The sequence below is a fragment of the Bactrocera oleae genome, chromosome 5 (genome assembly GCF_042242935.1).
Source record: "Bactrocera oleae isolate idBacOlea1 chromosome 5, idBacOlea1, whole genome shotgun sequence".
NCBI lineage: Eukaryota > Metazoa > Arthropoda > Insecta > Diptera > Tephritidae > Bactrocera > Bactrocera oleae.
In genome coordinates, this window is record NC_091539.1 from 64,808,651 (window position 1) to 64,821,749 (window position 13,099).

General features: G+C 36.7%; 1 protein-coding gene across 1 annotated transcript in view; it reads right to left on the minus strand.

Annotated features, from left to right (window-relative positions):
- Positions 1–13,099, minus strand: part of RunxB (Runt related B) — a 52,481-nt gene that overhangs the window by 20,111 nt on the left and 19,271 nt on the right. The window contains exon 3 of the mRNA XM_014236398.3: positions 1,561–1,764. Coding sequence (XP_014091873.2) covers positions 1,561–1,764 — 204 coding nt within the window. The remainder of the gene's footprint in view (positions 1–1,560; positions 1,765–13,099) is intronic.

Sequence of the window (13,099 nt, forward strand, 5' to 3'; positions counted from 1 at the left end):
ACTTCTCGTCACCATCAGTGTTGCGTTTATTGCATGTAGGGTCCTCAGCTACGCTTTCAAGCATTTCTTTTGCGACCTCTACTCGACATCGTTTTTGCAAAAGATTCAGGTCATTTGGTACGAGTCTAACATTGACACCTTCATACAAAAAACATAAACCAAAATATGTTGACTCGATACATAAGAAATGTTGAGAATCGCTGCAACATTTGCAACTATTTCGTAGCCGTGACTTCATTGGAAACAGAAAATTTCAAGCAAACTCATTGTTCAAGAAGTAAAGAAGTGACGAATCGAACAAGAAACTGATATACAACTAATACACAAACTTGCATAATCAAATACATAAGACAAACGAATAGCAAGCGGTCATGCCACTTTAGTGAGGTATTCAGATGCTCTCGTGTACTCTTATGCTTCATAAGCAGAATTTTTTTACAAAAAACTTTCAAAGAAAGCGAGCACAGTTCTCTTATAGCAAGTAAAGAAGTGACGTATCGAAGAGCCCTAATTCAATACAGCTTACACACTTTGTACATAAAATTACCCAAAACTGCGCTCGCTAAAGGCAAATTTCAATTCCAAATCCGCACAAAATCAGCCTCAAACATTTAGTAAATGAATTTTAATGATTTACTTAGCCGATGACTTTGTTTGCCTATTTTACAGTAATTTAATACTTTGCAACTTGCCAGCGCCTTGAGCTATTTTTCATGCAAAGCTAATTGTGTTGCTGCAGAGCCTTAGTAGCCTGGTACGTTGTTACGTAAGCAAGCCACTTTAAATATTATCCGCATAATGCGTTTGAAAGCAAACTTGATAACAACAAAGTGGCAAACGCAGCGCCGCATATATATATCTATATATATTGTATATGCAAAGTATCCCCTCAGCGTTGGGAAGCAACAGTTTTACCAGCAACAACAAGTGATAACATTCCTTCTTGCCGCTGGCATCAACAAATCCCTGACATGATACAATGAAAGCGAATAATCGACTGCTGATTGGCGTGAAATTTCATTGAATCACCCAAAGCGAGCATTGGAAAGAGACGCTAAATTGACAGAAGTGAAATCAATACTAAGCTTGGGTTTAATGTTTTCAACAATAAAAGCTATTTATAGTATTTTGAAAAAGCTTTCGGGCTTGTTGAAGATTTGTGGTATAATATATTTCAGTTTTATGCCACGTTTCTTGAAAAATTCAGCGCACATTTAGGTATATAGAGAGTAAAACTAAATTACTCAGTGTACCTTTATATATGTTAGATTCCCAATCTGCCTTGTAAAATCGCACTGTATCCCATTTGCATTAGTTATATATAACTTATAAAAAATATTAGGTTATGCTTGATTTTCAGAAAACGCCATAATTTTAGAAAATACCAAAACTGGATTTTAGTGATTTCCAAGGTGAGAATAGTCTTAGAGAACAATTTGGTTTAACCCGCAAGGAGTTCAAACCTTGAAGTTACTTTATCATCTACATACTTGTACATCCCTCCTTAAGAATACCCATATACTTAAAATCTTCACATTATTATATATTGTATGTATTTACCTGGAAACTTAAAAGGCAGTCCACCCATTAACGGATCACCCGGTCCGAAACGCTGCGGTCCGAAGGCAAACGGATGAAAACCTGGATGTCGCACCTTGGAGCGTGGCTCGCGCGGACCATCCACAGTCACCTTGATCGCTTTGTTGTAGGTGGCGATCTGTATGGGATTGGTCGATATCACAATGCTCAGGGTGAAGCTTTTGCCTGAAAACGAGAATAAATTCGAAATGCATCAATGGATGAAAGCTAATTTTTGGCTGCAACTTAAAACTAATTAATTACAAGCGCGAACGGATAGTGTTGCATGAATTATGTGCCTGAAATTGCATAGCTGTAAAAATGTAAGCATTAGAATTTACAGCGCGCGAAATAACCATTCAACGCCGCCATAAATTGTGTAACCGCACGGCGCACCGACAGCCGCTCAGCCAAACTGGTAGGTTTTTCCTGCTGAAATTTCACTACGCGCCGCATTTATTATAACTTGCTGTGCATGTGTGGGTGTGGGTGCATGTATAAAATTCGCCGACAAAATCTAAACAAAGCGCGCGTTGCTGCAGTTGTTGCAAGTGACGATGACTATGCAACATGTGTATGTGAGCTGAGCTGACATACGAGTGCTGTTGGATAAGTTAGTGGATTTGAAAGATCGTAGCAACTAATAAAAGCGAGGAGCAAGCATCTAATAAAATTTTAAAATAACTTGAAGATGTCTTAACGGATGACGAAGTTTTTAACACCCAGAAAGCATCGTCAAAGTCGATTTAGCCATGTCCGTCTGTATAGTCTAGTCTCTCAGTTCTCATCAGATATCAAACTGAAATTTTTCTCACGTCCATTTCTTCTCAAGAAGCTGCTTGTTTATCGAAATCGCCGATATCGAAACACTATAGCATATAACTGTCGTACAAACTGAACGATCAAAACCATGTCGTACGGAACATTTTTATATTTGAGCGATACCTTCATGAAATTTGTCATGGATTATTATCAAAGGAATTTTGCAATCACCGTATATATTGTACCAATATCGCATATAGCTACCATACAAATCAAAAGCAAATTAAAGATTTTTTATATTTTTTACAAGAACTGCACCTGGGTAGAGTATTATGACGTTGGATCAGCCGAAGTTCACATTTTTTCTTGTTTCTGTGGAACCTCAGCAGTAAGCGCCTCCTTAACTAATATTTATAGTTTAAGCGGCATAATAAACTTCAGACGGTGATCGGAAAATAAAGATATGGACCTGTAAAATCATATTATTTCATCCGGTCGGTGTGGCACGTCACTTAGCTTTTACCACAATCAAATTTTGCCTTTGTACTTTAGATGTACCAACCTACACTTCTCGATTCCAAAAACAATTCGAGACATTTCATAGTTTTGGACAAAACTATAGCTTCCACAGTTGATCAAGTTGGTCAAGAACCCTGAAAATAGTGGATTACTTCATATGAACTTCACACAAAGTCGAAACAAACGTCCTTTCAGTTAAACAAGGTGTTATAACTATAAGTTTAAGGGGACAAATTATATGAAAATAGTTGAGATTTGACTTCTTGCTGAGGAATATTCAAGATTTATGAATTTGTAAGCAAAATTCCCGCTCATTTGGGGAATTTCACCAAACAGGCGGGATGCATGCACCGCCAACGTTTTCAGGCCTGTGAATATGAGTGAAGTGCAAAGATACATAAAAAGCCCACTACACAAATAAAGCGTAAAATTTGAGGAGCTTGAGAAAAAATTTTAAGGGTCCAAGTTGAAAAGGTAAAGTATCTTTAGCCAAAAGTATATATTACCTAGCCGAACAACAATTTTCATAACAAAAATCCGCAAACTTATCCAGCTTGCCGCCCATTCACATTTGCACACATACAAAGCCTTGCAAATGCGTTCACGCCACGTTTGGGGGCATCCATAACGCATTCCCGTATGCATGGCGCAACACAATTATTTTATGAATTTATGGATTTTCTATGTGCATCACCCCTCTCCCCCACCACCCCAGACACGGTTGCAAATTTGCGCTAAGCAAAAGCATACAGCTAATAAGAGCGACGCTGCAACACATTTGGTTGCGCGCAATGAACTTGCAAAATCATTAAATTAACCCCAAACATAAAACGCGAAATATGCACAAGCCATTCCGCCAACACCCCACACCATCGCCGCCACACCTGCAACATATCGCGCCACATTGAAACTGAAATTTGAATTGTGTCGAAGGAGACAATGTGGCAGTCATGCAAGCCAACACACACACACGCACACGCCCGTCCTTCTGCTCATATAAAATTCTGAAATTTTTGCAACCGAAAATGAAGACATAAAATTTTCAAATGTTTCGAAATTCCGTTGATTTCCCTTTTATTTGTGGCAATTTGTGGCGCGCATACACACACACACACATCCAAACACCACTACAAGCGCATAGTATCATTTCGCATATACTCACACAGCGCGTTTGCGAATTGCAATGCCGGAAATGTTGAAGTGTGACTAAGGAATCCAACGCCGAGCCACACGCACCGTTATAAATACACACGGACGCAATGGCAGCTCTGCCAGTTGCAGAGCCACAACTGGTGTATATCGAATACAAACATACAGTTGAATATGTGTGTGCCACTGCATTTGTATTACTCTCGTACTTATCCGCCCAGCTCTCGACCGAAAATCACATTTCGTTATTGTTTTCACAGATATGAATCTGAAAAATTCATAAACTGCACTCCATCCACCTTGCGCCCTCATAACAACCGCCCACCCATAACAACCGTCGCATCAGAATTCACCGTGCAGCGTCATACTTCGTACGCATTGCATGTTCCTTCGCACCCGATTCTAATGTGTCTGGTTGGCTTGTCAGTTATGCAAGCCAACATCTTTATTGGCTGAAGTAGATTTCTGGCTGCATGTTGTGGTGTTATTAGGATTCACTCAACGCGTTTTTGAATTTGACGAATTCTTTAAGTTTTCGATAAATTTAATAAAATATTGTAGAATATTGAAGAGCATTTGGTCTCCCTGGAACATGACTAGCTCAACCTCTTCTATGTTTGAGCTTTCGAACTAACTCCACACCGTACTCAGATTTAGGTTTCTTTACTTAGCCATCATTAACACACTCAAATGATATAATTGAACTATTTATCAAAATTATTAAAATGAGATGAATAGCTTTAAAAAACGAAACTATTCCATAATGATATATATAATATATTCTATGGTATACTAGGCTGAAGATTTGTTGGTTTTTATGTTGTCCGATGACTTTGAACTGCTTGCCCATTTAATTTCAAATTTGGAGACAATAACTACTCTTCACAGAGAGCTTTTTATGACTAAACTTCATTCAGTAATATCAATATGTTCCCGAGATAAAGATCTCCACACAATTCCAGAAGAACCAAAAAATCAACATTCGAACAAAGCAAAGCCAAACAAAATGGGTATCGAACGAAAAGTATTTGAAAGGTCTTTAATATGACATTTTTTTGAAGTAGCCACAAAAAAAGCAAAATATGTGTCATATATAATGTTTTCAGGTAATTATAAAGAAAGTCGCTAATTTATCTGAATTTTCGATTGGAGTTGCCAACTAAAATGTAAAACTAAGCAAAGAATTTTAAAATGCTTGCCAAACGTGAAGCAACTTAAGAAAACTGCGATTATGGAAAGTCTTTTATATACTTTAGAAAAAGCACAAGAAGTAATTCTTCAAAGTGTGTGTCAATTTATTTGATACGAAAAACACACGTATAAAAATAAAGAGGGTCTTAAAACTTAAACTTAATCGGGATCTAGTGGATAATGGGTTTTCAGAGGCTTAACAGGTGCTGTAAGAGCGTAAGCAACTGTATACTATTCTGATTACTACAAAAGGAACGAAGATAGCAGCAAAAAAAGAAGAATTTACAAACGAAAGACTTTCGATCCAGGTGGAGAACCGCTTAGGGAAATAAACACAACAGGTCACTACTACCAACTCTCGAACTCGTTTAGGGAACTTGTGAAAGCTATTCACAAAGCTTATGAAATTAAGAAAAATTATAAAACTCAGTTAGTTCTATACGTTTCCGAAGATCTATTGTAGTTCTCTATAAAACATTATACGGATTTGAAAACAATAAAGTCACTACTACTTACTCACGAAAGATGTAAAGCTTACGAAAGTAATTTAGAAAACGCGCGAAAGCTTTATTAGGCAGGCATGAAGAGACATTCGCGATCTGAATTATCTCTTCTAACTTCCTCCAACATCTATTGGAATTCTCTAAACAAATATTCGAAATGATTTTGAGAACTGCTCCGGGAGTGGACCATAAGCGCTTATACAGTAGTCCAGGTCAGAATTTTATAACTAGTTGGACGTTATCTCCACTTCAAATCAAAAAAAGAAGAAGCGGAAAAATTTGCTTTTGAAGAGGCTTTTGAAATGTTTTCTTACTATAATATTATATATCATCTTGTCATGTAGGCAGTCATAATACTTACCAACTACTAAAAATTCCAGCTTGAAATTCTATTCTGCCACAAATATATTCCAAAATCTGCCTAACCTCATTCGACGAACACAAGCCACGGTAATAAAGTGAAATTAAACGAAGCTGAAAAACTCTGACATTAAATGCGACATTGACCAAAAACAAGAAGAAACATAACAAAAACCGAGGCAACAAAGCTAAGCGACATACCTAGAAACACTGACATAGAACAAATAAAAGAAGCAAGAGACCAACCAAACAACAACAACACGAAATTGAAATGAAATGAAACTTTTTTAATTATGCAACGCTAAAGACAACTGTCGACGCCAAGGAGTTGCCAACAAGCACATGAAGTAACGGAATGAGGGGGAGGGTGTGAAATGTTGCTGCGTACGGAGCAACTGATAAACGGAGACGAAAACACAACAGGAGAAGTAAGAAGACAGTGAAATTCGCAAATAAATCTGTCGCCATTTTTAAGCCAAGACATTAAAGCGTAAACAAGGCATGAACAAGCAGACACGCATACACCAACACACTTAGAGAGTAGCGATGATAGGAGAGTGGCAAGCATATGCTGGTGGCAGTGCAAATGAGCAGCGGCAGGCTAGCCACAGCGCCCAAAAGGCTGCAAGGAACTTTCACTAATAACACCAAAACTCTTGGCGGCGAAGGAGGTGAGCAGGGGAGAGAAGTAGCAAAAGTAAAAGCAAACAGCGGCAGAAACGTTGTGACAAAATGCAAGAATGCGCGAAGTGGGAGCACAAACAGGCTTAACTACAGATATATGAGAATAACATAAGTATTTGTATGTGTGTTCGTGTATGGAAGTGTGTGTGTGCCACACCCTACCCCCCTTTGGATTTAACAGACATTTATTTTAACAAAGCGCAAATTATCACCACTTTGTTAAGGCGACAACAACAACAGCCGCAATTAAAGTGCCAGCAACAGTCACAACAACAACAACAAAAACAACGCAAACAACAAAAATAATTATTTCCATTTAAGACTTTTAAAACAAAGTTGAAACATTCGCAATGAGCAGCGAAGGTTGGCGGCTTTTTTACTTTGCACGCTAATGAAAATGAATGCTGGAGCATTCCCCTTGCTGCAAGCGCTAAAATACGTTCTTGTTGTTGCTGTAGGTGTAGGCAATTTGCAACGCATTGTCTTCTCCCGCTAACTTAGTTTCACAGTAGCAAGTCTGAGGTGTCGGCAGCAACTCCTTTCATTTCTAATTGCTTTCAGTGTTGTTGTTGTTGTTGTTGTTCTTTGTTTGTTTTTAGCGGTAGCTGACGTAATTTGACATTAAACAAGTCTGAGGCTGACAACAAAATGACATTTTAAATATGCAACAACAAACAAAGCAGCGCTCTTGGCGTCGAAGAGCGCAAGGTTGCTCCGCCTGCCACCTGCGGTGTTGCACCGTTGCCCTGTAGCCGTCACCTGTTGTTGGTGGTCGCCAAAAACAAAACGAAATCACTCAACTAAATGTGCAAGCCTTTTCGCAATTTTAACACTTTGAAGCCTGTGCGCTTTGACCCCAGAGTGGCATGTACTCCTGACCTTGCCACAACTTCGCTATATTTTGTGCGTTCGGTGGAGGCATAACTCAAAAATCAGTTTTATGAGAAAAGCGTTGAAATTTCAAAAAGCATTTATACCAAGCACCTTCTAATGTTGTTGTTGTTAGCGTTGTTTTCCTAGCTTTCCGCTTAGTGTTTGGCATTGCTTTTGACAGTTTTGACAAGCAACTCATTTGTTGTTGTTGGGGACTTCTAAAAAGCATGTATGGAATAAAGTAAGGACAGCAGTACTAGAATGGGGTTCATACAAGTTAGTGTGGCTAAGGCAGAAAGGAATAACTTTATCGAAAACTTATAAAGGCAAGGTTTGAATTAGAGCACCTTAATATTTTGTATTAAGGTCCTATCGGACTATGATTTAGAATATACTTAATTTAAATATTCGAATAATATTCAGTTTAGAAGGTATTCTTATAAGTAAAGGCTTATCAGTTCATTTTTCAATAAATTTTTAACCGCCACTTTAACCTGCGATTAGTTAAAATTATGCATAATACTAACATTGATGTTTGGAAATACATACTTATAAATAAAGGCTTTTCAGACATTTTGTCCAATAAGCTTTTAACCGCTACTTTAATCTGTGTTTAATTAAATTTAGGCATCAGACTAAGATTGAATTTTGGTAGTAGTTATGAGTAGCCTTTTCAGATATTTTTTTAAATAAGTTTTTAATCGCCACTTTAACCTGCAGTTAGCTCAATTTAGGCATCAAACTAACATTAAATATTGAAAGTAGTTATAAGTAAGAGCCTATCAGATATCGATAATTTTTTAACCACCACTTTAACCTGCTGTTAGCTAAATGGATTTTCAGCCATCTTAATATTTTTCAATTTTCAATATTGATAGTTATTCAATACCTATATTTGATTTAGTCACAAGTACAAGTAGGCGGAATTTTTCTATTTGGTCTATCGTGCGGTTTGCCAAGAGATGGCGTAACTTTATTATTATTCCAATGTATTATGAGCCTATAAATCTGGGTGATTTAACTAATGCTTTATAGCTGACCTCTATTTGTTCTGGTCAGTGCAGAACGTCCTCACTGGAATATGGGTTCACTTCCGAACAGGGTATCAAAAATCGGCTTGATTCATTATTGGCCGACAAGCTGGCGCAGGTCCTTTAGAATGAAATCCACAAATTCTCTAGTTAACATATATGTAATTTTTTAGTGGGCTTCAAGCCACACTTTAACCACCGGTTAATATATATCATTTAAAGCGTTTATTTTGATCGTTTAGATTCATATAAATGATTGTAATGATTAAATTAATTTACTAATTTAAAGATATACAACTATTGGTTAGGATTTAACCGGAACTTTAACCGTCAGTTAGGTTACATATCGCTTTAAAACGCTTATATTAATCGTGAACCCTCACAATATAGCTATAATCGGTAACTACTATAAATTAAGTGTATAATGCTCGTTTGAAATATAATCAAATGGGAGTCTGCTGAGTTTAAGGTAAATTCTTCTTGGAAAAAAAATTTGCATAAACATCAATCAAATTTTGTTTCTGTACATAGTTAAAGTTTAATTATTACTATGTGCTTGCGAACCAAATTTATCTATGTCAAACTTTAACCACCACTTTAACCGCCGGTTAGTGTATATATAATCCTAAAAGCATATGCGACTACAACTTATGGATCAAACTGATTATATAAATTTACATTTTTGTTAAAATTGTCAAACCCCCACATTAACCACCGGTTAATTTAGATATAATCATAAGAGCATCGGCGTACGTCGTCTGATCGCCAATTATATAATTCTACTTATATATCCAGTATTAAGCTTGAGAGCTTCATCATTACGATTTTTAACTCTCGGTTAACTATTATTTTCTCTACATTTTGTGATTTAGGTCTAGCTGCTAGATAGTCTAAACATTAAATTTTCAATCCTTCCTTGTGTATTAAAGCAAACCTTGACATTTAAAAATATCCCCAAAAACTTCAATCTAGAAAAATTTAACGGTCTCTTTAACCTACAAATTTAGGTTAAAATATCTTTCTCAAACACTTTAAAAGTTAACACATCAGCAACATTTAAACTTCGCTACCATTAAACGTTTCCCATCAAGTACTTTAAACCGTTAAAGGAGCAAAACGGAAGTTAAAAGTCGCGCATTCACCCAAAAAAGGGGTTACAATTTATTATCATTAAACCATACCGTCATGTCGAGGGAGAAAGTCAAATATCGCAACAACAAACAAATAGGAACAAACGAAATACAAATGGAGACAAATAATTCATAAACAAAACAGAGGACAAAGAAAATGCATAATTCCCAAAGCAGAGGAGGAATACAAACAGACATGCTAACTTATTCATACACATACGAGCCAAAGTATATAAGTAGTATATACATTTGCATATATAGATATACAAATAAACATTTTATGACTTCTTTCAGCGAATAACGCCAAAAACGGGTCACAGCATGCGCTAACAAAACACATTTGTTACACCAAATGTCGCGCGGCCAATGCTCCAGCCATGCCCCACCTAGTTCGCCAGCTGCTAGCGAGCAAAAAAACGGCGAAATTTTATGGTAAAAGTCCCCGCTACTTAATTCAACTCTTTCAACACACAGCGAAAGCGCCTCAGGCAATGGCAGAGCGTTCGGATGGCTCAGCGCCTTGCAGTATGCAATGTTTGAAGTAAATTTGTATATTTCTTAGTAAATATATACAGTTTCTAACCAAATATTGCACACATAATTTATGGTTGGAAATTGAAATATTTTTCCACACTAATATGCATATATAAATAAAGCTATATGCATATAAACGAACTCATATATACTCACACACACACAGAGCAAGCGTTAACCCTTTTATTGAAAAATGTTTTATGGCTTAGTTGTGAGCACCGAGCAACTGTGACAATAGCCGCCTTTAAGCTAAAATTAATTAATGCGACTTTGTTCTTAGCCAAATATCCCAAGACAAGTAATTAATAAGCGAGCATACTCAAACACCAACTCTCTATGTTTGTACATACCGTAGCATACTTATATGCAAGCATATTTATCCAAGCGCCTCGAGCGCCAATCAGCTGCAAGAAATTACACACACATTTAACGGGGAAGCTGAGCAGGCAGCGCAATATGACGCAAGCATATAATGCATTAGATTGAAATCGTACTCATAGACGGGTAAACAAATATATATGTTATCTCTTGTGGACATGCAAATAGCAACCCTGGAGTAATTATTCCAGATAGTAAAGAAAAAAATAACTACTCTGGCAGTAAACTATTATTGACTAGTGGCAAACTAGTTCTTTGAGGTCAAACACTGGAAATTTCTGCAGCATAATAAATTTTCGGAACAACTAAAATGCTAAGAAAGCAAAAATACAATTCTAATTAGCATATAATATACTCAAGTATACGAGTATTCTCCGTAATGAGTGGATTTTGAAATAGAGAGGCCTTTAATCATCTTCCTCTCAGAGAATATATATCGAAATCTCATAAGCCGTTTGATATACCCTAAATCAAAATCTGTAGTCTTCAAGATTAGTAAAAATGAGTCAAACAAATTTCGTCGGGAGAAGTCAGTCGTTTTCGAAGCTATTACTTTCTGTAGCCAACTTGGCTGTTACACTATTTAAAGAGTAAACGAAATTCCTGCATTATTGAGGCTAAGTATTTGTCTGAGTGTCAATATTTCACCCGCAATCTGTTAATAAATTATACATTACAGAAAACATATAAAATCGGTTGTATATATCACTTTGGAATAGCTGACTATCGTAAATAGAATAAATTTATCTCAGGAGTACTTAAATGTCTAGAAGTGCAACTTGGAACAGTAGATTTTTATGAAATGTCATAAAATTATATGTAAAGCCTTATACGAAGTTAAGGTGTATAATATTATGTATGATAAGACCAAGCTAGCGATGATATATCACCCAATTTTCGCAGGGATCTTAGCAATTCGTGCCGAATTTTTAGTAAGATCGCATCAGATAGGACAACTAGGCGAAACCCCGTATAGAATCAGGCAAGTAGTTGAGGGAAGATAGCATATTCCTGGTTTCACTAATAAAAATCGACGACTAATAGTCCCTGGCCGTTACTAAATACCCTTCTCCTACACATTTCGTTTGTCAAGGGTTATAACACTATAACTGTTGACGTCCATATAAAACCAGTATGTGATGAGTATACCAGTAAACCAAAAATTTACTACTGGGTTAGCCAGATGCAAATTATAATACAATAAATGCAGCATACGGTAGCTTTATTTAGATACAAGCGTGCTAGGATGGGCAGTGAAAGCAATAACTGGACCAACATGATCCTGAGTCAACACAAACATATGCTTAAGTAAATAAAATATATACACAAACATATCTCAAGGAATATAAATTTATATGTACATATAATATATACATATAAATAAATTGCCATACGTTGGACGCCACAAGTTATGTACAATAGCATCGCTTGACATGGCTGCTTGAGTACTCGTCTACTTGGGTGCCTGATTATGGTAACCAGAAATATACATTCATACATACATATATATATATGCCATACATAATGAGATTTATGTAGAACAACATGGATTAAAGCATTAATAAGCGAAAACCTACTAAATACCAACGGTATACATTCGAAAGCGGAACTCCCTAAAACACGGTATTATATTTTCTTGGCATATAATAAATTTTATCGAATCACTCCTTCAAAAATTGTATCTTCATTTTTTTTTTTAAACGATGAAGCCTTAAACTTTTAAGCTCCGAATGGCTAATGGACTTTATTACATGCATACACCTTCAAGACTATATAATTATCCTCCTCCCGAATACTCCAAATGCTGACTCTTTTTATGTCATCTTAAACCAAATAATAGCATGAGTTTAATAAGAAAATAATAGAGTTTAGCTGCGGACACCAACACGCGGAACCGCTAATTTGCAAAAACCAAAAAGGAAAGGAATATCTTTCAGTGATTTAATTCTTGTATTTGAAAGGGATATCACTAAACAAATCGAAAAGCGCTTGGATACTATCTTCGGTGACTCTTCTACTTCAATGGCAGCAGTCAAAAAAATAGTTTCGGTACGTCGGTTTTTAATGAGCCACGACCTGTTCCCACGTAAACTGCTTCCACAAGGGATAACGGGAGAAAAGCCCACGCTCTCGGATTAGCAGATCCCCAGTGAAAATTAAGCGATATAGCTGAGAGAGCGGACAGCTCAAAAAACCGCGTGGTTATATTTCACATAAAAAATAAAAGGCATGAGAGCGTTGTCGGCGTCGTCGATGTCGCTTTTGAACAACATTCGTGGCACAACCGTAAGACCAATTCTGTATCTGCGTTCTTTCCTGACCGCCGACGAGACACGAATACACTGATATATGTACAACAGAGCCCAAAAACCCCACGAAACAGTGCACGCAACGAACCTACTTTGAA